At 53.6% G+C, this 23,395-nt stretch overlaps 7 protein-coding genes across 7 annotated transcripts, besides 2 other annotated features; 3 read left to right on the forward strand and 4 right to left on the reverse strand.

Annotated features, from left to right (window-relative positions):
* Positions 1-486: 486 nt before the first annotated feature.
* CORC01_12438 (tetratricopeptide) lies at positions 487-1,723 on the reverse strand (the record flags this gene model as incomplete). The annotated part of the gene is made up of 3 exons (XM_022624059.1): positions 487-571; positions 632-1,635; positions 1,721-1,723. 3 exons carry the CDS (start codon positions 1,721-1,723, stop codon positions 487-489), a joined length of 1,092 nt encoding a protein of 363 aa, XP_022469439.1.
* A 678-nt stretch (positions 1,724-2,401) lies between these two features.
* CORC01_12439 (uncharacterized protein) lies at positions 2,402-3,882 on the reverse strand (the record flags this gene model as incomplete). The annotated part of the gene is made up of 2 exons (XM_022624060.1): positions 2,402-3,280; positions 3,340-3,882. The coding sequence occupies 2 exons, from the start codon at positions 3,880-3,882 to the stop codon at positions 2,402-2,404; spliced, it is 1,422 nt and encodes a 473-aa protein (XP_022469440.1).
* Positions 3,883-8,031: 4,149 nt separating this feature from the next.
* CORC01_12440 (glycosyl hydrolase family 16) lies at positions 8,032-9,283 on the forward strand (the record flags this gene model as incomplete). Its single annotated transcript, XM_022624061.1, has 2 exons — positions 8,032-8,125; positions 8,238-9,283. 2 exons carry the CDS (start codon positions 8,032-8,034, stop codon positions 9,281-9,283), a joined length of 1,140 nt encoding a protein of 379 aa, XP_022469441.1.
* Positions 9,284-12,279: 2,996 nt separating this feature from the next.
* Positions 12,280-13,337, forward strand: CORC01_12441 (uncharacterized protein; the record flags this gene model as incomplete). Its single annotated transcript, XM_022624062.1, has 2 exons — positions 12,280-12,315; positions 12,366-13,337. 2 exons carry the CDS (start codon positions 12,280-12,282, stop codon positions 13,335-13,337), a joined length of 1,008 nt encoding a protein of 335 aa, XP_022469442.1.
* Positions 13,338-14,440: 1,103 nt separating this feature from the next.
* CORC01_12442 (FAD dependent oxidoreductase) lies at positions 14,441-15,974 on the reverse strand (the record flags this gene model as incomplete). The annotated part of the gene is made up of 2 exons (XM_022624063.1): positions 14,441-15,679; positions 15,774-15,974. The coding sequence occupies 2 exons, from the start codon at positions 15,972-15,974 to the stop codon at positions 14,441-14,443; spliced, it is 1,440 nt and encodes a 479-aa protein (XP_022469443.1).
* A 1,684-nt stretch (positions 15,975-17,658) lies between these two features.
* On the forward strand, positions 17,659-19,283 carry CORC01_12443 (uncharacterized protein; the record flags this gene model as incomplete). The annotated part of the gene is made up of 6 exons (XM_022624064.1): positions 17,659-17,829; positions 17,891-18,125; positions 18,195-18,347; positions 18,402-18,519; positions 18,596-18,691; positions 18,761-19,283. 6 exons carry the CDS (start codon positions 17,659-17,661, stop codon positions 19,281-19,283), a joined length of 1,296 nt encoding a protein of 431 aa, XP_022469444.1.
* Positions 19,284-21,245: 1,962 nt separating this feature from the next.
* Positions 21,246-21,317: a sequence feature (Short protein (CORC01_12444, OHE92275.1) was converted to a misc_feature.).
* A 69-nt stretch (positions 21,318-21,386) lies between these two features.
* Positions 21,387-21,395: a sequence feature (Short protein (CORC01_12444, OHE92275.1) was converted to a misc_feature.).
* A 316-nt stretch (positions 21,396-21,711) lies between these two features.
* CORC01_12445 (uncharacterized protein) lies at positions 21,712-22,451 on the reverse strand (the record flags this gene model as incomplete). The annotated part of the gene is made up of 2 exons (XM_022624065.1): positions 21,712-22,183; positions 22,261-22,451. 2 exons carry the CDS (start codon positions 22,449-22,451, stop codon positions 21,712-21,714), a joined length of 663 nt encoding a protein of 220 aa, XP_022469445.1.
* Between the last annotated feature and the right edge of the window lie 944 nt (positions 22,452-23,395).

Consider the following 23,395-nt stretch of genomic DNA (forward strand, 5'->3'; position numbering starts at 1 on the left):
CGGGCTATTTGAGGCCGAATCCTGTGGTATTATTTAGAGAAGGAAGTCTGCGCAAGCTGGCATGTGTGAAAAGAGACGGGGGCGCTCCATTGCTTATCACAAAGCATTGTGTTTCTCATCAAAAGCAACTAAAATTTGGCGACGGATAGGTTTCTTTAGACTGGATGGGAAAAGCTCAGAACAGACTAGGCGGGTTCTTGTAGTTTAGACTAGAATGGCTTGTATGGTTATGACGGATCGGTAGCTTGATGAACATGCTTAATTATCAAACACCCGTCGACTGTATATCTCACGCACGATTCTGACCTTATATGACGAAGTTTGTCTCATGGGGCCGTTGGTTGTCTTCTATTCATGCATCGGTGTTTCATATATGTCGATGTTAGGGTAAATCTAGTGGGCCACAGTGGCAATCGACTGAGCTTCTCTAATTCTTCAACAGCAACCATCTTGGAAAAACGAATTGTGATCTTCCAAGAAAAGAGGTTAAGCCGAGCCTCCACGGCCAGCACCGGCGCCTCCGCCGGGCGCACCGCCGGGTGCACCTCCACCTCCCATCATGTTGCGTGCCCTAGTAAAAGTTGTCAGTTCCTCTACTCGTAGATTTATTTCAAATGGCGAGGACACTTACATGTCGGCAATGTTGGGGTCGGACATGAGAGCGTTCAGGTCAGGCATGCCACCACCGCTGCCGAAGCTGTTGGCCATCTCGCGCAGACGGGGGTTGCTCATGAGGTTGCCCATCATTTCGGGGTTGCTCATCAAGTTCTGGGCCATGCTCGCAAACATGGGGTTGTTCATAATCTGGCTGAAATCGGGCATGCCTCCCGCGCCACCCGCGCCGCCGGCACCACCGCCTCCGCCGAGCATGCTCGCCAGACTGCTCAGATCGGGCATACCACCCGCACCACCGCCCAAGCCACCGCCGATACCGGGCGACTGGCGAGGCAGGTCGCGCTCCTCGACCTGCATGTCCTCGACGCGGCGCTTGGCCGTCTCGAAGCCCTTCTTCATGGCCTCGCTGCCGCCGGAGCCTTCAAACTCGATGCCCTTTCCGTAGGCCTCCATGGCGCCCTTTGCGTCGCCCAGGGCGAAGCGGGCGAGGCCGAGGCGGGACCAGGCTTTCGTGTAGGCCGGGTCGACGGCGACGGCGGCTTCGGCGTCGGCCTTGGCGGACTCGTGGTCCTTGGCGGCGGAGTGGGCGGCGGCGCGGTTGGAGAGGAATACGGCGTTGCCCGGGTTCAGGGCGAGGGCCTGGGTGTAGAGGGCGATGGCGGCGGGGTAGTCCTTTGAGGCCATGGCCGCGTTGCCCTTTGACTTTAGGGCCTCGGCCTCCTTTTTATCCTCTTCGGTGACGGTCTTGGAGGCGGAGGCCGCGGCGGGGGCGGGGGCGGCCGAGGTGTTTGTGTTTTTGAGCTTTTCGTAGACCGAGTAGACTTGGTAGAGGTTCTGGGCGCCGACGGCCTCGGCGAGGATCTTCTTGTCGGTGGGGTCTACCTTGAAGGAGTCTGCGATGCACTGGATTGCGACGTCGATGGAGTCCTTGTCGTCGGCGGGGAGGGTGCCGTCGTTGACCGAGGTGGAGAGGAATTCGCAGATTGCGACGGCGAGGCGCTGTTTGGAGGTTACTGTCGCCTGGGGAGGAGGGGTAATGTTAGCCGTTTTTTTTTTCTGTTACCCCCCCTCTGGGATGGAGTCTAGGAAGGGATTGGGAGCTTACCATTTTGACGATGTGAGACCTGTTGAGGACGTGGGTATATCGAATGGAAGGGAGACGGTCTTGAGGGTTCAACACGAGGACGGACGGGGTATCAAGAAGGTGGAAGGCAACGTTCACAAGAGCTTAGGTCGCGTTGGCTTTTTTGGGGGGGGAGGGTCCGCATTTGTTACGACTGGCGGTTGGGTTGCGGCTGCTGTGCCCGCGTCACTCCCCACGTTTTTACGCCCGGTCGGGTGTGTTTGGCTGGAAGGTTCCAGCGAGCCGCGCTGAAGGTGGGGGAAGGGACTGCTGGGTGGGTGTCAAGCGGCGGCCGTTCCATGGAGGGGGACGTATCGGCTACCCCGCTGAATGGGAAAGGAGCATTTTATCTTGGCTTCATGCAATCATGCAGTGTATGCAGATAAATGCACACATCGGTAGCTTAGGTACTTCGCTGTCGTCCGCATCACTCCCATCTGAAAAACCAGACAGGCTGGTCATGAAAGCAAACTTGGTAATAGCCTGTGGAGATTGAAAGAAAAAGTCCTCGCTGTCCGCCATGCCGAAGCCATATCTAGTCATACAGAAAACAAAATAAAAAAAGGTATCCACTCCTCCTATCCTGTCCGTCAACGCCGTTTGATATGCTGGTGTATACTGTCGCTACAACATGCTTCGCTTTCTTTCTTTGTTTTTTTGGTCTCACTGGGAAGAGGTAGACGAGGTCTGGTTCCTCCGCCTGTCCACGTTGCGAATCTTGCGCAGGGGCTTGTTCTTTGCCAGGCGGTACTTGGTGTAGAGCCGGAAGACGTCGCGGATGACAACGTACATGCAGCCCCCGACGAGATTCCGGCCCCACTGCTCCTGGAGCAACCCCGTCCGTATCTTGAATCGACCAAAGGTGCCCGCGGGCGAGGTCCAACGCTTGGGGAGCGCCAGTCGGATGGCCTCGCCCATGGCTGCTGAGAAGACTGGGAGCAGAAGCGTGCTTACAATCGCGTTTGTGACGTCCTTGAGGCTGGCCTGGATGCCGCGTTGGCGCGGCGCTCCGGGTGCCGGCTGTGCTGCTGGTTGCTGCGCTGCCGCTGCCTGCTGGGCTCCGCCGCGTTGGGGTACCTGGCCGGGGAAGGCGACGGCGATGTCCCCGATGGCGTTCTCCTGCTCCGCTGCGTTCGCCTCGTCAATCTCCTCGATATGGATCTCAAGGTTGACGATGTCGTGTTCCTGTCCCACATCCACTTCCTCGAGCTCAACTTCCATCTCCACGTCGGGAATATCCAGCATGTCGATGGCCGCATCAAGTATACCTCCCACGAGGCCGACGTTCCTCGCGGCTTCGTTGGCGCCGTCATTGTTCCTACCCCGACGGCGGCGGTTACCGTTCGGTCTGTTGTTCGTTTGGGGCGCGGGTTCGGGGAGTCCGGCGATTCTGCGTTCCCACTTCTTCTCGTACGGGTAGACGAACTCGCGCCAGAGGTTGTTATATACAGCTCTGATGTACGGGAAGCTCGCTGCCGCGAGTTGGGGGGACGGAGGCCAGGAGAAGAAATGGTCGTCTTTCGCCATGTGGAAGACGCCATACTGGATCGCGTCAGTCAGGTTTCCATGGAAATCAGCGTTACGTGAAAAATGGCACTCACCAGCGCAGCCGCAGGCATGAAGAAGACGTTGCCCACAATGGGGAACGACGAGCCCAGGACCAGGGCCGGCGCAATGGCCGGCAGGATCGCGACATGGATCCAATTGACCATGGGCACGCCTCTCGGGTTTCTGTCGTTGAAGAAGAAGCGGTACGTCGCCTCAGGACCCGCAAACACCCTTACTGCGATGTTGCCATACATGGCCAAGCTGACCCATGTGCCCGCGCCGATCCCGCCGAGGATCAGACCCGGCGAGACCCTGCTGAACGACTTGTAGATCTGGTTGCTGAGCGCGAGCGCCGGGTCGTACGGCTCGTCGATGTTGATGGTCACCTTGCACACCGGGCAGCGAATCTCCTTGCCCTCGCGCTCCAGCTCCGTGACCCACTGGATCATGCAGTCCTGGTGGCCTTCGAGGGTGCAGGGGCACGGGTCGACCCAGGCCGACTCGGAGGCGCCCACCTCGTTCTCGTCCATGAGGCAGATGAAGCAGCGGCGTTCGCCATCTTGGGGTCCAGCCGGGGAAGGACCCACGTTGGCCATATTGGGTGGCTGGCAAAGGGGGTTCAGGTGGTGATTGTTGGTTCGTTGGGGTTCGGGGGGTTGAAGGTGCGGGTGAGATGCGAGGGTGTCTCGTGTGCAGGAGCTCTAGAGCCCTCGGCGCAATAAAGTTCGCAAAAGGAGGAGATTATCGGCTTCTAGCGCATGGTAATGTCTGCAGCGAAAGTGTGAGGGTTCGGTCTCGCGAGCGTGAGTCGAAACGAAGGTAAATATGGAAGATTCTCGTGGGGTTGTCGTGGCGGTGGTGGTTGCCAACAGCCTGATTGTTGGTTGGTCGCTGATTGTCGAGCTTGAACGGATGTGACATCAACCGCCCCAAATGCCCGCCCAGACTCCAACCGTGAGAAGACTGTGGTGAGCCGAGGCGCAAGGTAGGGATCTCGGGTGGTGGAGAATATGTGGCTTGGTTCGTTTCATTGTGGCTGTGCAGATGTCGACGGCGTTTTGCGCGAGAGCTGTGGTGTCGAACACCAAGTCTTCAATATTGCCATCTCCTCCAACATTGACGGCGACGCTTTGGGATAGATCAGACCATCATCAACTGATCCCTGGTTCATTAAATGACGTAGAATGGTTCTGAAACCTTTTGTTCACCACTATAGACAGGCGGAATGAGGTATTCATCGTAGTTTCTCGCAATTTCGAAATCCAAGAGTCCACTACTATGTAGAAGCACAATAGTTCCGTAAGTGTATAAGGCTTGATTTTTCCTCTCTGATTCGTAAACATTGGGGCACTTGAATAAAGAGCCGTCTTCTCAATCCGAATGAGAACGCGAAAAATTGTTTGAATCACGTCCTAGTTAATGGCATTTTTCGTTCATCTCTAATAATACGATAAAAGTATAGCTTGGATTCCAACGAATAGTCCTCTCATATTGTATCTCATGGGCAATAGCCGCCTAAAGTTTCGTTTGGGGTTGTTTACGTTGTAAGAAAACACAAGTGAAAGTATGGGGATGACTATGAGTGACAGGCTTAATTGGCATTTGTCGGTTAACTCGGCTCTCTAGTGTGGCGAGAAGCAGCCTTGTTCAAGCTGCGTGAACCATAATGTCCCTTGCAGCTTCGTCGCAGGATCTTCCGGTTTAGAAGTTTCTGGGAGGGATCCGAATTCCAGTCTCAGACGACAAAAGTGGCCTTCCGTTCAACTGATCAGAGTTACTGGGATTCCGGAGCCTGATTCAGAGTCTCTCTAGCGAGATTGACTTGCTTAATGAGTACGAGGACACTATACCTCAGGCAAGGGACCATAATACTTGCCACGAGCTCTCACGAAACTAGAAAGACAGCTACATCATAAATGAAGCCGAGGTAAAAAAAAAAAAAAAGTCGCAAATTGTCGGATTGGAAGCCCAATTCGACCTCGAGTCAGCGCGAGCGCAGGGGCCATCTGAGGGCCTCTATGTCAGCTTTCCATTGACTGTCTAAACTCCGGTTAGAACCCCTTTTTTCCGCTTCACGCGAGATCAATATACAGTTAATTGACCCTTCGTTACCACCTTCCGATCGAATAAATCACCCTGTGATACGTAAACCAACACAAGTTCTCTTCCACTGATATCCGGCGAGCATGAAGAAATTTCTCCTGGCTTCGCGAGACCAGGTTCGTGTGCGCTAGACACCATTAAGACGTAATCTTCCGGAATACCCTTTGAGCCTGCAAATATTCACGGACTGCGTCCAGTATCTGCTTATGTGTGACCAGATTCAGAACAGCCTGAACGGGATCATTCGCCAAGTGGCCATGCTTCAACTCCGCAAAAAAACATAAAACGACCAAGGTGGCTCCGGATTCAAATGATCAAGATAAAGCGAAAGACGACATTGACAGAATACGTGAGGCACCAGGGATCCGACCCTATGGACAAGGAGTACTCTATTTGGTGAGACTCCTGAAAGTCAAGGAACCTCAATTCAAAATGAGAGATGGGCAGCTATTCGGGCTCTTGGAATCTGGAAACTCCTCGACTTACTCGTTGCAAGGTGGAGCTGAGGTACCAGGCTGGAGGTAATGGAAGTTGAATTCTGATACTGACGCAGTTGATCTATTCATACATCAATGATACCACGCTAGTCTGCAACATACATAGATGGTCTGCTTGCGGCCGTCCACCCCACTGGCCTCATCAAACACATTGCTCAACGACCCGAACGTATGGTGAGATTTCATGATCTTCAGCAGTTGGCATGCACAACACGAGAAAGGGCGGAGCTTGCAGAACTGGAAATGGCCTTGGAGAACCATTTGTGGGGTAAGGCTTGGCCCGAAAGGTCAGCTCATGGTCAGAGCCTTGCTGATTCGTTTGGCACCTTGCGGAGAGATCCTCCCGGCCTTGAGTAAGCCATGTCGCGTAGTTTGTTGTTCTTTTTGGAGTTTGCATCAAAATGTGTAGAGAATTGTATTTGTTTCATTCTCTGATGGGTAGAACAGATTGCCTTCGATGTCCTCGCCCAGTTTCCATCTTAGTTAGTACGCTAGAGTGAACGTGCGGCTGATGCGATCGACAGGATTGCGATCGCTAGATGCTCTAGAAATTTGACCAACGGACACACCCTCCTTACCTATACCCTGCATATGCGGCTTTTGCTGAAGATTACGAATCCAAGACCTGTTCTGATTTGCATGACATCAGCGGGAGAGAGAGCTCCGTCTCGCGGAACCAGAGCAATGGCCGCCACGGCGATCATTTCTCGAAAAGTCATTTGAGGCCCTAATATCCTCGGATTAGCCATGCCGTCGGTCATACTCGCTTCGTCGTGCCTTCGGCGAGAGACGCAAAAACATCAAAAGCCATCCGGGCGCACCGGCACCGAATCCCATCATGGTACGGACATAAGCTGCGCCAACCCCTTGAATTCGACTTCATTCAGGGCAGTGCTTCTGCCCCCTCCACAACGCCGATCTGCCGAGTTCCTATACTCCCCGGTGGCTTCCCGGCGGGAAACGACGCTCACCGTTAAGTTCACGGACTGCGGGCGATCGGGTTCCGAAATGACCCTGCAGATGTCATTTGCTTGGCTGACTTAGCGCCGCGATAGTGCCAAGGCCGCATATTACCCTGTCCGTCCGCAGCCCTGACTAACGGGAACACGAGTCGCTGGCGACGGCGCACTGGAAAGAGTGTGCGCGCTGATGTGGATGCAAGTGCGCAAAGACTCGATCTTTGGTCTGTGATGCCAATGGGCTCCAGTGAGCTTAAAGCATGTTTCGTCTGAAGAGCACAGCCTGAGAGGGCCGCAGCAATCACAATTCTGGGTTTGAATGTTTGGGTTGGCACAGGTTGGCATGCTGGTTGCGTTTCTCTGGGGGACATCAAGGATTATGTCTGGATCAAGGGGCCTCCAGCTCTGTTTTCACCAGCATCATTACTGGAGAAAGGGTATGGGTTATTCAGCAAAACACCCTTCTTTCCCGTCTCAGCCCCCTTAAGATGCACATATTGGGAGGTGTTGGCAAGTTTCGACGTCAGCCACTGAGGTTTGAGACTCCGCCGTTGGTCATTCCGTCTCACTATTTTAGCCCACAATGAACGCAGAACCCAGGTCGGGACGTCCTATTGGTGCTTCAGCCCAACTTGACAAGGCCACCCGGCTTTTAATAGCATGAACGGCCTCCCGGCACGGCACATCGGATGGTGGGCGCTGCCCCGAGCGACCAGGTGCAGGTGTCAGGGAAGAAGAAATGGTGCAGCCACCCATGCACACGCGTCCCCTCAATAGATTTCACCCACTAATGAACCCCACCATGGCACCTCCACTGCCGGGAGGCCGAGTGGCAGGTGTTTGCCGTTGGCCAGATGCTCAAACGTACGTCAGCCTCCTTGGTTGGAGTGGAAGTGAGGTGGTTGGCTCCAGCCTGTCCAGGTGCAACCTTGTGAAGGGTTCGCCTAGTGAAGCTCAAACACCAGGTATCCATGGATCCTTTTGATTCTGCCCTGCTTTAATGGAGACGCTGGCCCGCCATCGAAATAAGGGGGCGGGTTTACTTTCCAAGGTCATTCACTGAAAGCCTCAGTCTTTCCCCTCGTTCTTTTTTTTCCTTTTGAATAATCTTTTTCCTATCAATACACTGTCGTTGAATTGAATTTCAGAGGGTTCTTCCTTCGCCACACATTTACCGTTACTCACAATGGCGTTGTCTTTCATTCGTCAAGCGTCGCTCGTTGCGCTTCTCGCTTCCACAACTTTGGCTCAAACTTTTACCGATTGCGACCCTACTAAGAGTAAGTTTGACTTTGGATCCGCGTTCATTTGTGGTTGTCCCCAACACGACATCCACATCACGACACGATCGGCTTTGGTGGATCAATGATTTCCTGACGTGAGGTCGCACAGAAACTTGCCCCGCCGACAAGGGTCTGGCAAAGAGCATCTACGAGGTCGACTTCACCAAGGGCGCAGACAATGATGCCTGGGCCGTCACCGCCGGCAACATCACCTACGGCTCCGATGGCGCCGAGTTCACCCTGAAGAAGAAGGGTGATGCCCCCACCATTGAGACGTCATGGTACTTCTTCTTCGGCCGCGCCGAGGTCATCATGAAGGCCGCCCCCGGAACCGGTATCGTCAGCAGTGTTGTTATCGAGTCCGACGACTTGGACGAGGTTGACTGGGAATGGCTTGGCGGTCAGGATGCCCAAGTGCAAACCAACTACTTTGGCAAGGGTAACACCACCAGCTACGACCGCGGCGCGTTCCACACCATCGCCGCGACCCAGACCGAGTACCACAACTACACCATCGACTGGACCAAGGAGGCCGTTACCTGGTACATCAACAGCAACCTCGTCCGCACGCTCAACTACGCCGACGCCGTCGGCGGCAAGAACTTCCCCCAGACCCCGGCCCGCCTGAGACTCGGCATCTGGGCCGGCGGCGACCCGGACAACAGCCCCGGCACCATCACCTGGGCCGGCGGCGCGACCGACTACTCCAAGGCGCCCTTCACCATGACTGTCCAAAAGGTCTCCATCACCAACGCGAACCCCGGTGGCTCCTACACCTACAGCGACAAGACGGGCGACTGGTCGAGCATCAAGATCGGCGCCGCCACCGACGACAGCACCAACGCCGGTCAGAACGACACCACTTCAGGTAACACCTCCGAACCCTCCTCCGGGAGCTCCGCCGCGTCAGCGACGCCTTCCTCTGGTTCCCCCGTGCCCTCGGACGCCCCGCTGAAAAACTCCACCGCGACAGACACCACGATCCGTCCGACGGGCACTCCCACGGCCACCCACTCCGGCTCCGCCGCCAGCGCCACCGCCTCCACCGGCACCTCCACCGGCACCAACGCTGCCTCTGGAAAGCTGTTGACTGGCGCGACTGTTGGCACTGGCTTGTTTGGATTTGTTCTCGTCGCGATGGCTGGTCTGTTTTAGAAGAGATATCCCCCCCGTTGTTTCAGTCGTGTATTTGTAGTTCTTCTCACATTATTTGCATAATTCAGGACCGGAGAAGTCCTCCTTTTTGAACATTAATCATGTGTCTAGTCCTCAGGATGTGCAAACTCGTGTGATGCAATACAGGTGCTTGAGAATAGAGGGCAGGGAGATGTAGTGGTCTTGACACCAGCATAAGCATGAGAGTTGAGGTGCGGCGGTCCGACTCTCTCGCGAGGACGAATCTCATGTGCTATGATATCAAGAAAACGAGTCTTTAATGGAGTACGCTCGAACGCACAATTTCACGCCAATTTGAGAAGATTGACTATCTTTTGTCGCATATTCACTCGGAGTCAATCATCGAAGTCGCGATAATTAGGTATTCAATACTTGCTTAAGACCTATTTTCTTTGTACCTTCTTTCCGGGGGAAAAACACAAGAACGAGAATGGTTTTGAGAAAAAGCTGTGCCAGGCGCCGCAGTACCACCCAGAGCATGTTGATCAACTTTGCCCACCGTCTTTCCGGACTGCGGTCTTGCACTGAGGACTCGTCGTTTCTCTCTGCCGGGAAGTCGTCTTGAAACTTACCGCTCCTGCTTACATCGTCCTGACAAGGGGTTCAAACAGGAGGGGTTCGTATCAGGCCCCAGACACATACCCTTTTTGTCCCAGCTTTCAGGTTCGTCTGATCAATTCCAATGACTCAGCAAACCCCTGGCTGAGACGTAATTATGCAAACAGGCAGGCGCAACTACCTTAGATGGCTCTCCTGGGACAATTCAGTCGAGGGTAGTAAAGAAGTGCAGATATCGTGGGTATCGATGTCAACAGTTGAGTGAGGATTTCAAATAGACTCTGGCAGATTTTGAATGGTTATCTGGACCAGACCTTGCTAGCTCCCAGTTACCCACTTGAGGCTCAGCCGCACATACACCGATCTTAATGCGAAAATATCAGAGGCTTAAGGGTATCTTCCACTATCTAAGTCTGTGATCAGATCGAGGGTCATCCAATACCTCCAACTTCATGTCAGAAATCTCTTCAGCAGACTACCAGACACGGGCTAACATCCTTATGCTTATTCCTGTTGAAATTATGACCCTATAAAATCTTCTGTGAAGCAAGGATGGCCGGTAGCAACTCTAATCAGCCCGTATACATACGTATTTGACGCTTGAGCGTCCCGGAATGAGCTCTGCAGGTCAGCGGGAAGGCTGAGTCTCACCCCGTGAGACCATCACAACTCATTCTTCCTTGCTACTTTAAAAGGACTGCATAACTTAACAAAGTAACCTAATTAAGTCGGCGAAAGTGCGAGTCAAATTACCCATGATGAAGTACAACCCTAGATCTTCGTTCAGCAATGGAACAATTCTAGCTGTTCGTAATTAACACTAGCTTTGAATGATAGTAGTTTAAAGTTTATAGCACACTTCAACAATGCCGAATCATGAAAGGCAAATTCATGTTGTCCCGAGATAGGTCCGGGTACTGCTGCAGTCATAAAATGCACCTTCAACCGTGTGATAAGTCTCGGCCAGTCCCCGGGTACATTAATTGCTATCGCCAAGACACCCTATTTCAATCACTCTCTTTCATCCCTCAAAACATTTACATGCCTTCCCAATCAATACATTTCAAAACACGCTCTACTCCCTTCACCGGCTTTTTCGTTTCCCTTTTGATGGCCGCTGCCGCCGTTCCCCAGGGCTTCAACGGCGAGGTGCGTACGGAGAACTAGTCTCATAGCCACACTACCGGTTACTACGCAAGACCCGCTAGATTGCAGTGATAAAAAGTTGATTAATTCCGAGGGGTTCTGCCCGTACAGCGACCCCAACTGCACACCTCTGCCTTGACATCCACGCTGCCGGCAAGATCAAGGTCCAGGCCATTGGACCCCACCTACAAGAGCGCCCGCGGCTACAACATCCGTGGTCCCCCGGGAGTAAGCCTGGAGCAGAGCTGTCTATGTTCTCGAGCTAACCCGTTTTCACTTTACCAGCCGACTTCCAGTACGTGGTTATTTGCTGTCACTAGACTAGGGATGTCATTTAGAGTTCACAATATTAGAGTCTAGCTCGATTAGAACGTATCTAGTCTAGATAGACCGTACACGAGATCAAAAAGGAATCTACGTTGACTCCTGTGTTAATTTTATTTTTCCCTACCTCATCAAGGGGAACGCGCCTTGCTCTGCGAAATTTCAGTTTGGCATTAATCCGCTGTACTCTCTTTTGCTGAGAAATCAAGGTCTAGCAAACATAGATCGCGGCAGGTTTTGTAAAGGCTGCCCGAGTGAGACGGAGCCTACACCACCCGAAGTGGCTGGGGGTGTGGCAGCACGCTAGCATCTATTGGTAGTGATGACCGCGTAGAAAGGCTGAAAGGGTCTTATCTGTCAATGGCCTGGGCGGGTCGGAGACCGACTGCCTAATATCAATTGGCCTTAGGCCCTTGATGTACTGGCATAGCATGGAATGCCATTCACATGACATCGGACAACGGGTAGTGACTGTGCCCGAGCTGGTCAGGCATGACGCTTAATTAGTACTGAGAAACACAATTCCCCCAATCAAAATCCTGACTTGCTGGCGCTAAGTAGGACACCTCTACCGACAAGCTCATTAGACGCATGCCAACAACCACGTCAACATCGGCACGGCCCTTTTCCCAACCTCCGATGGCCGTTTGCGGGACGGTAGTAAACCTCAAAGCAGCCGGCTGATATAGAAGCTAGCAGAGCAGCTATCGAGATAGTGAGCTGCAGTCTTGCCGACTTTGTCTTCATTCTGGAGCCTGAAATCAAATACAAGACCTTGAAAGTATCCAACATTTTGATGCTCTGGCTTGACTAGATTTTCACATCATCACTTACACACACCTCCCTGCACGCATTTGCGATATCGAACGAACTCTAAATCAACTATACTCTGTACAACCCCTGCAACAAACCAAACTCAATTCATCTGCAACCCCACCTGCCAAGCCATGTCGACTTCATCACCGGCCACGAGTGGCCCTCAGGTAGGCTGAATCCGCATCACCATCATGTTGTCCTCGCTGACACCGCATAGGCGCCGAAAGGACCTCCATATGCACCTACCACGGCGCTTCTCGGGTTGATCCCGACCGTCAAGGTCGACGTTCCCATCTGCGCCGTCTTGATGGTCTTCTTCCTCAGCGGATTCGTCCTGAACCTCACCATTTTCCGGCGGAACAAGGCCCGCGGGCACAAGTTTCTGCCCTCGGTGCTCCTCGCCGGCTTCTGCATGGCCCGCAACGCTGCTCTGGTCCTGCGCATCGCCTGGTCAACCCACCACAACAACGCCCGCTTGACAATCGCCGCCACCATCTTGGCGGCTGCCGGCGTCATCATCCTCTTCATCGTCAACCTCATTTTCACACAGCGGTTGGTCAGGTCGATACATCCCCACTTCGGATGGGGCCGCATCCCCTCGTTGGCCTTCAAGGCTCTCTACGCCTACGTAATCATCTGCCTCATCATGACCATCACCATCACTATTATTTCCTTCTATACCCGCAACCCGTCGACACTGCACACCGCGCGTATCATCCAGCTGCTCTCCGGCACGTCCCTTGCCGCGCTGGCTTTCCTGCCGATTCCGATCCTCATCGCGACCCTACTAGCCCCTCGCAGGTCACTCCACGAGCCCTTTGGCAAGGGTTCGCTCAGGACGAAACTCATTCTCGTCTTCTTCACCGCTACCTTGCTGTCACTCGGCGCCGGATTCCGCGTCGGCGTGAGTTACACCACGCCCCGGCCCGCCTCCGATCCGGCGTGGTACCACCAGAAGGCGTGCTACTACGTCTTCAACTACGTTATTGAGCTGATCGTGGTGTACACGTATGCACTGAACCGTTGCGACCGCCGATTCCACATCCCCAACGGATCCAGTGCACCGGGCCACTACTCTGCAGGCGTCAAAGAAACGAAACGCTCGAGTAGCACGACCAACATCAACGATTTGGAGGCCGAACGGTCTCCAAGTTACAAGGAAAGCTTTGGGATAGAGAACAGCCCGTAACTTATGAAACGACTTGATGCGAGGGAAGAAGAGGATTTGATAGAGTTTAGTGAAGAAGGCAGGAAGTGGCAGCTCTTCTGTCAGCAGGTGCATAAATGAGCTTACATGCTCGTATTGACCATGGTTCAAATCTCAAGCTTTTTATGACAAGTTTTTTAACTTCTCTGAACAACGTTGCTTGAGAGAGTTGGATCTGGATACCTATCAAACTACTACTATAATAAAACCAATGATTCTTGGTTACTAAAGAATATGCACTCATAGCTGTCTTCGACCCCATGCTTCACCACCTCTTCAGCGGTGTGATTGATTGGTTAGATTACGTCGAAGTCTCAAAACGGCCCTTATCAGATTTAATGATTGCCCCGCATATAACTCTGATCTGGCGCTATTCTGGATAACGTGGTACCATGGAGTGCTAGACCATTGAATTGTTCGTTCCCCGTGCCTAAGGTACTCCATCTTATCAAGTGGAGTTTCATCGAGGCTCCCGCACGACGCCGAAGAGAGCCTCCGCGCGGGAACATTGCAGAGCGGGTAGCAATGGGATATCGAGAAACCCCACCATCTAAAGTACCTCTTGTAAGGTATATGAAGACGGCAACCGACGCCTGCTTGCCAAGTAGACAAGTCCCATCGCACTCAACCACATACAAGGCACCTACGAACAATCCACAGGCCATCCAAGGTAATTCTCGACCATCAAGGTCATTCAAAAATTTCTCACTACTCGGCAAAATAGTTGACATTCTGCCTCACCCTTTTTGTGTATCCCAACGACACGTTGCGTGAAAACGTCAATAGCCACTGCGGGCCCCCATCAACCATGAAGCCCGCACCGAAACAGAAGCTGGCCTCGAAACGCGCCAGGGTTACGAGTGTGACTGGACTTGAGTCCTTTAGGCGGCTGTCCTTGAGAAGAAGATGATCCCAACACCTGGGCTGAGGCGCTTCTGTCTGCTCCAGCATGATTCATGTCAAACCGCGTCAAGTCGAAGTCTTCAACCAAACTCTTGAATCTACGTGGTAATTGATCTAGAGTATCTGACTGTTCAGACCTTGGTCAACTTATTATATACATATTTGACACCCTCCTCGATTCATTACAATCCCTCAATCAGTTTAGGCAAGATCACATTGTTGTACTCCCATACCACAGTCGAGAATCCCGCAGAAAAAGCTGCCCCCGTGTACCAAGTAGAGCGTCGGCCCTGGAGGGCTGTCTGCTTCTGGATGAATCCAGCACGGAGCTCATCGTCGGTGACGCGCGGGTGCATCTTGCCGTGGTTCGCAAAAGCAGCAAAACTGAGCGTGCCGTTGGACGCAGGAACGATCCCGGCCCCGATCAAGTTGTCAATGGACTTGGCAATGACGGCCTTGATCGTCTCGGGGGTATCCTTGTCCGTGCCGACGGCCGTGAACTGGAACAGATCCTTGGTGCCGCCGAGGTAGTCGATGCGGCCCACCTGCGAAGGGGTGGGGAAGACGGTGTAGTTGGTCGACCCGGGAGCCGGCGACCTGTTGGAGTAGGCGGTGCTGATCTGCAGCGACGGGTGGCGTAGGACGCCTGCGTAGACGGTGGTGAACTCGATCTTGCTAAAGACTTCTTCCTCCGTCTCGTCCGGTTGGAAGGGCGCCAGGCTCTCGGGGGTCGGCTCGAAGGCGATGAGCAGGCGCTTTGCGTCGATGCAGGTCAGGGTGCCGTCGGTGCCTGCGACCTTCACGGAGATACCCTCGTCAGTGCGTTGGGCCGTAGAGATGACGGTACTGGAGTAGAGAACGTCGTCGCCGAGGAAGTTGGCGACGCTCTCGTACAGCTCGTAGAGGCGGCCCGAGGCGGGGACCGCGGAGGCGGCGGTTCCCAGCAACGCGCGCACCATGGGGACTCCGGAGGCCTGCATGACGAACAAGGTCGGGACGTCCATGGTGTCGCCGAGGCCCTGGGCGGTAGAGTCCCAGATCTGGGGCACAGCGGCGGCGATGTCGTACTTTTCGACAAAGTCGCGGAAGGGCATGACCAGGTCCTCTGGGATGGCGTCCGGGTCGGGGAAATTCTCAAAGCCCGGGAGTGTGATGTTCTCGTACTTCTCGAGGACGTCGAGGTACCTCTGCAGCGCGGGGTACATGGCGTCTGTCGAGGGCGCAGCCCAGCCTGCTACCGGCGAGCCCGTCGTGAAGTCGACGTACTTGTAGTCGAGCGTGGTGAACTGCATCGACCCGCTGGTTGAGACGTTCATGCGCTTGGGGAAGTCGAAAGCGTCCTTGTATTCCATCCACGCCTGCACACCGACGTTGATGGACTTGTTGGAGACTGGGTCATGGTAGAAAGCCGTATGTCCACCCTTGAAGCGAGTTGTCAGTCAGGTTGAGGGTACCGATTTGCTCAAAAAGTTCTATCCGAAGCAGAGAGGGAGAAAAGGAAGGGATGAAACTCACAAGTTGGCTGGCCTTCTCTACAACAACCACACTCTGACCGTGATCCCTCAACCAAACGGCAGCGTGGGAACCAGCGGCACCACCACCAACAACGACAACATCCCGAGAGATGGTGTGGTTGCAACAGCTCAATGCAGCCGAGCCGTGGATCACAGCTGCGGCGATGAGACTCACACTCGTACGCATCTTGCTAGAACGCATGTCGACCAAGAGAACGTGAACGCTTTAGGAAACAAGTACACACGAAGATGTGGTTTCTTAGGACTGCGGCAGTGCTCCTAGTGTGGTGTGGTGACTTGTGACAAGACGCACGTTTACGGCGAGTCTGCAGAATCACGCGCGACTTTAAATCGAGTTGCAGAATACCAAAACGTTCAACTACCGAAGGCCGACGAGTACGTCCGCATAGAATACGTAAACGACTTGCCCAAACAAGCAAGCATATTTCGCTTTGGTGGACTCGATCGTCTTGGCCCTCCGCCGTTCTCGCCGACATGGAGTCTTCACCCCCCGCATTGGACCAACGGCCGCTGCATGCCGGAGATTGCAATGTAACTGATGGATCCTAGATAGGTGAACAAACTCGTGCAACTTTGTTGGACGTCACATCGATGATGGACTGACAAGTTCAATAACGAAGAATACAAATACAGGTATCCTGCGAAGATGGTATGACAATGCTATACCCTGAGGGGCTTTGCACCAGGATGTCAGGATAGAATGCTCCGCTTTGGAGACCGGGGCCCCGAGCCCGGCCCTCCGACCAAGTTGAACCAACAGGCCCGTGTGGAGAATGGCCGGGGTTCGAATGCAGGGGCGCGGCGCAAACGTCACCCACAGTCCCACACGGGTTGATGGCCTCGATCACCCGAGCCAACTGGTCCAGTCATATTCTGCGTAGGTTTTTTTATGCTTCCCGGTCGATACTAACAGATGAAGAACGCGAACGGGTCGTGGCGTGGTCGGCACACTTCCGGTTCACCTGATCTTTGTCCAGATAAGATCATGGAAGGATTAGTTTAAAATTTGAACATTGGCTTGGTTTTCCTTTGCTACCTATTTTATTGTGGGATGCGTGCCCCATGATTCTCAACATTCTGATGTTCCACTCCCGCCGTATCCTCCCACCATATGGGTCCATCTATCCGTACGCCGTGGCCAGATCGGGCTGCGCCGGATCGTCTGTCCAAGTTGAAGACCCTGACGACCGTGCTGTGCCACGAGGGTTTTCGAGTCCTGGACATTGGACAATCGACACTCTCACCGTTTGCCCCTTGCTCTTGGCAAATGCAGCCTATGCGGCAAGTTGGCAAGTTGGCAACACGCTGCTCGGAAACCCCGGTATCTTCAACCCCTCTTCTCCCCTGTGCCACACCAACGCAGACAGGTTCTTCAAGATTGCGCGTTGAAAATTCCGCCCCCGACATGGTTGTGGATCCCTCAAAGGAATCAACTTACAAATCGAGCGATAGTCTCGCAAAATACGACGTCGCGCCAAGCGTGGTGTGCGCAGTACCTGTCCGGTACTACTACACGCCGAGCCTTCACTGACCAACGGCCAACCAAGCTTGAAATATGACAACCTGAAGTCGCAGGATGCAAGTTTCTTATTTCTCCCATTAAGTCTAAGACCAGGAACGTTGAAGAAGGCTGCATGAAGCCGAGATAGGCAACTCATGGGGCCAGGCCGAGACGAAGAATGCCCAAGTTTCCAAACGGGTTTGGACAGAAGGATTGGGGGCCTACGTCTTAGGCCTTTGTCTGGACCATCGAGGTACAGACAGTGGAGGGGAAAGAGGGTTATCCTTTCCATCAGTTGCCATCGCCATCCCCATCGCCATTGCTTTCCTTCTCTGCTCTCTGCGTTTCCAATTATGAAGTAGCGATGGATGATTTTCCTCCCGAGTACGCCAATGCCAGCAACGCAGGACGAATCGTCGGGGTCGTTGGTGTTTTCCACTTCCTCGCTCTGGCATTTGTTTCGCTGCGCATTTATGCTCGGCTGGTGATTCTCAGAGCGTTTGGAGCTGAGGATGCCCTCATAGTTGCTGCCGCCGTACGTTTACGTTCTTCAGACTGAAATTGAGAAAAAGATCACTAATTTTATGAGAATTTAGATCCTCGCTTTAACCTCTTGGGTCTGCCTGGTCCTTCAGATACCGTATGGCCTTGGTCATCATGCCTCGACACTACCGACGGAAGACAGAATCGAGTTCGAACACATATCTTTCTGGAAGACAGTCTTATCAGATGGTGTCGCAATGGGGTTGCTGAGGATTTCTATGGCGATAAGTTTGCTTCGCCTCAAGAGGGATCTGCGGTGGTATACGTGGTCTCTTTACGCTGTGATCGGTACGTGGGATGGCGAACAAGCTTCCATCTGATGTTGTACCATATTACGGGAATCACTAAACCTAGTAGGTTTTGTCGTGGCATACTCGGTTCAAGCCATTGTTTGGCTGTTTGTCTATTGCACGCCATATTCAGGTTGGTGGGAGTTTCAGTGGATGAACCCTTTTGACCCGAGATGTCACGATTTCAACCTGTTCATCAACCTGACATACTGGAATGTCTGTGAGTGAACCCGACCATCGGTTTCTGGCGCGATCTGACAAAGACTCCTATTAGCTTGCAACATATTCACCGATATTTGCTTGGGAGCGCTGCCGGTTCCTATCATCTGGCATCTGAAGATGAAATTCCGCGTCCGACTTTACGTGATAGGCATCCTCAACCTTGGTTACTTGTGAGTCGCATCGAATTCTAGCCACGGATATGATTTTCTGTCGAGGACATATCAACTCACGTTGTTCCACATCTAGTGCAATCATCATGGGCATTCTCAAGGCCGTGTTCATGTTGACCACAGGCGGCGACATCGACGCCATCTTTGACTATTGGGTTCATTTCTGGCAAAAGTGAGTTTGCCTCGCCGCTGTTAAAAGGCAAATATTGCCGTCTGACGCTAATCTTTTCCGCGCGAGCAGTCTCCAGCTCAACATCGGCATCATCGCAGCCTGCGCCTCTTACCTCAAACCCCTCTTCGGCCGCCTCTTGAAGATCAACAGCTCGATCGGCTACTACCCCAGCAACGAACGCTACGGCCGAAGCGGCCAAACCCCTCTCGGCGCCGGGACATCCTCTCGCGGCGGCAACGCGTACGCGAGCGGCAAGAGGCGGACCGGCAGTATCCCACTGGATCGCAGCCTACACGACGAGTTCGAGATGCATACCAAGGACGGCTTCAGCGTGACTGAGCAATACGTGTCCGGCGGCACCTCCGACATTGGTACGAGAGCTGATGCGGTGCGGTCGCCCGTGGCTTTGGACGGCCGTTCCTCGGCTGAGGCTATGTACGCTGGTGCCGTGCCTTCTGATGCCAACAGCGAGGAGATTATACTGCAGAGGGAAAACGGTCGTGGTATTGTCTGCACGAGGGACTTCAGTGTCAAGTATAGTGAAAACGAGAGATTCAGGCCGGTGGGTTCGTCGAAGTCATGCCAGGATTGACTGGGAATCGTTCAATAGCTTCGGTTCACGGTTGCTTCTCAATAATAACATAGGACGGTTGCATGATGCGAGAATAATCAACGTTACTCGCCATTGATTTTCCAAGTGAGTGCTTGAAAATTGATTTACCGCAGAACTAACAGTATCCTAACAACCTGTGGGAATATCATCAGGTAGGTGTAGCTCACTTGTATTTGCTATCATATCAAGCCTCATCCAACTGATTGTGACTCTGATTTTACTCTTTTCTTGCCCTACCAGATTATACACCATGGTGATGACCGATGTTTTCGACGGCAAACACCCATTTCCAGGCCGCACGGCGGCACGCGAGCTGCAACATCGTGCTCCAACATCGCGCTCAAACATGGCACCAGACGGCAAGCAAATGCGCATTTGGGATTTTCGCGAGATGAAACGAAATTGCAACAAAGCCGTCCAGCTTTGAGCGTTCCAGATACTCATGGCCGGCGAGAGAAGAACCCGCCTCAGCCCCCGTCAGCTGTGGACCTGCACCCGAGAGAGTCCACAGTCGAAGTTTTGTGGCAGTGCGATGATCTCGGACTCGGCACCGGACCAGCACCAAGCCATCGGGTCTTGAAAAGCTCAGAATCTCTTAGTGCCGATAAGATTAAGTCACACGTGGAACCAGTAGAAGAACTGTCAAAGCGGATTCCGACGGTGACGGGCTACTGCTTACTTACAACGTTGCAGCAGCATGTCACCGGTTGGAAAGGCTTAAAAAGGCGCGCGCCGGACCCGCGCGCCAGCACGTCTGATGACGCAGATGCATCATGCACGGCGCCGTGAACGGTCCCCCTGTCGTACGTCGACTTGCCAGCTCGCTCGACTCGCAGTACCTATGCATGTCGGTCCAAGTTGATTGGAACACATGAGCAGCTATAGAGGATATGTAACAGCAAATAGTTGGATGCAAAGATTCTCAGGATACCAGACCTATGTCTTGCCTAGGCGTCACTTCCTCGAGGGTAAAGGTCGTTGTCTCAGGGATTCTACAATCTACTGCCTTCAGATGGACAACCCCTCCCCACTGGTACAACTCTGGGCATGCAAGGTGATCTCACCAAAATCCGTTCGATCTGTTATTCATAAGAATTACAGCTTCAAGGGAAGAAGGCCCTGCCTGATCTTTGGTCCGTCCTCGAGGAGAAGGAGACGTCTCGAAGATGGTCGTCGAGCCATCGTTCCCCTCCCCCGCAGAAGGTACCCAGGTACCTGCTTCAAGATTCTGCCAGGCAATATGATTGGCTACGTGGGAGATTTCTTCCCAATCTGGCAGCCCGCAGGCGGGCCCACTCCGGTCTGAGCGCCCGGGCCCGTTCGTCAATCGTCTCGGTGGGAAAGTGGGGTTCTCTTTGCGTGGTCTCGATCCGGGAGGGAGAACTGCCAGTGGTTCGTTCTTCTTGCCTTGTGACAAAAGCAATCTTAGCTTTCCGTACCGGCTGCACGTGGTTCGCCACTTCGCTCCGAACCGCTTAACCTGACTGATTCTTTCCCAATGCTTGTTAGGCAGGCGTGGCAGGCAAGAGATACGGGCAAGAGGAGGCGGGGTGACGGAGGACCTTCCTTCTCCCAACGGCGTCAGAGCTAGCATTGCTGGCTGGCCCTTGGGGCGGCTGACTAGCGACTTCCGTGCTCGGGTGAAGACCATGTGGTCGGTCTGCTTGGTTGGTAGGAGCCATGAGGAAGGAGCCCGACTGCTCTTGTCTGCCATCTCGCCCCGTTCCTTCCCTTCCATCAGCGGTGCTCTGCTCCCGGCATTAGATAATCAGTGGCATTACTTAAACCACCAAGGTACTTCCCACTGGCGGACTTTGACTTCTCTCGTCTCCATCTCCATCATCACCTCACTGCACAAACAAACAAATCGACTTCGGTCCTCATTCAAAGCAAATAAAACCACTTTTAAATCACTTCAAACCACCCCACCAACCAATCATCATGTCTGGCTGCGGATGCGCTTCCACCGGCTCCTGCCACTGCGGCAAGGGCTGCACCTGTGCCGGCTGCCCTGTGAGTCTCACTCCGACACCGATCGCACCATCTGTCACCAAGATGGTATCACTGACACTTTCACCTTAGAACAAATAAGCAGCGTCAAGCTTTTTTCTGATCGCCATGGTTCATCGGTGGATTTACGGGGTTTCGGAGGGGCTGGCCACACATCGTTTCGGACGGTTGCATGCATGCAGACGCGATGGACTTTTTCCTTCACTCCCTCATTCCAACTTTATTGTGAATAGTCGTTAGGTGGAGAGTCGCAATGCAAAGTTGATATTCAAGTGTTTTTCCTCACGCCCTCCGCATGAGGCGATGTTTCGCTGAGTGGAGTTGTGTCACCTTGATCCCATTTTCCATCCTGCCGTCATTTGTACGACGCGAGATGTCTGACGCCAGATCAAGCGCATCAAACCCAGCCATGCTCTTCAGCATCGTCTTTGTCCGACGTGTTCCCACACCTATCATCCCACTCACAGTCCTCCAACAAGACCGACATCTTGTGCCCCGTCTTTCTTCCATCTCTTTCCCCCTTTTCGTACACCAACCAGCCCAAGGCGCCAACAATCCTCGTGACGTAAAACGACGCCGCAAGAATCGACCAGGCATATTCCCATTTCGCGATCCTGCACCACCCCCGGTTCTCCGGCCACGCTTCGTCACAGCTTCGGGTGAGATACCACGGTCTCTCGCAGAAGTGTTTGGAATCGGTCAGATCAGGCCCGTTCTGTGCCGCGGCACTGCAGGCCCACAGGGCGGCGAGGAAGGCGTCGTACGCGAGGTTCGTCCATCGGGCTTCGTATTGTAGGGCGGCCATCGTCAGGCGGGCGAAGAAGGCGGTGGCTCCGAGGACTGCAGTGGCCGTGTTGGAGGTCGTCAATCTGGAGACGGCGAGATGATGTCAGCGTCAAAGCCTCTGCAGGGTGGTGGTGGAGGAAGCACGCGGAACCCCTCTCACCTCTGGCTCCATATCAAGGGAATCTCTGGCGGCTCTTCGTGGTTGGCGTAGAAGTATATCCTCATCCTTGGGTTCGAGCACCACCCTTCTTCGCCGCCATTTCTCCAAAGCCGCGAGCGGAAGCGGTTCGGGTGCGCCATACCAAAGAGTGCGAGAGCTGTGAAGACGACGATGGCCTCGAGGCACAACATGGTTGCCATCATGGTTGGGCGGCAGGGAAACCGGTCTCGTTTTTCAAACATTACTGCTGACATATCAATGGTCGATGTGCCGTGGGTAAAGAGGTATCGGCTTTTCGGACAGCATACTAAAAGGCGCAGACGCAGATGCGAACGCCATGATGTTCTGAGCTGGCATGACTGTGACGAAACAGGCTCTCTTATTTGACAAAGAATGTTCGCTCTGCTGCTGACGAGGACAATGACAAGGGGAATGAATGCCTCAAACTTGCTCGGTATCGAAGGCGGAGTGGTATTTCGTCTTTTACGTCCGAGGACCGTGACCTGATATATGCTACCTGTCGGCGTGGGGAGACTGATTGGTGAGGTGGTGAGGGGTTCGGAAACTTGCTCATTCTTGCGCAGCTAAGCTCACTACGCAGGCCACCGCCTGCTGCGTTTGCTGCGGCATGACAAACGTACGATCTATACCTTTGCGCCGAGACGTTCTCAGCGTTCGATGCTGTAGTATTGATGTTGTCTAGATCTTCATTTGCTTATGGCCTTGGCAAGATCTCCAGGACCGGCAGGTACATGTATAAGGTATTTGCGGCGACGCGGTCCGACCCGCATCGCCTCCTCCCTTCCGGGAGAGGGACGCACAGGAGCCGCCCGATCTACGCCGAGCACCAGAGCTTTGCTTCCCAGACGACCAGCTTTCTTGACTCCCGTCTGCCAGCTCATTACTACGTCCTTTGTTGGTGGAGGGGCAGAATGTCGATGTCCCGACACATGAAGAATCCGTCAAACAATGGCATGACTTTGACAGATTTCACCACACATGAATGAACGGGGACCGCACACATTGATGCTTGGGTGATATTCCTTTCCACAGTATTTGGAGCTCTATTCTTTGAGAGCTGATTGCAAAGTGTGATCGGTAACTCTGAAACCAGCAACTCGATATACAATAACGC

The sequence above is a fragment of the Colletotrichum orchidophilum genome (genome assembly GCF_001831195.1).
Source record: "Colletotrichum orchidophilum strain IMI 309357 chromosome Unknown Scaffold_153.1, whole genome shotgun sequence".
In the NCBI taxonomy this organism is placed as follows: Eukaryota; Fungi; Ascomycota; class Sordariomycetes; order Glomerellales; family Glomerellaceae; genus Colletotrichum; species Colletotrichum orchidophilum.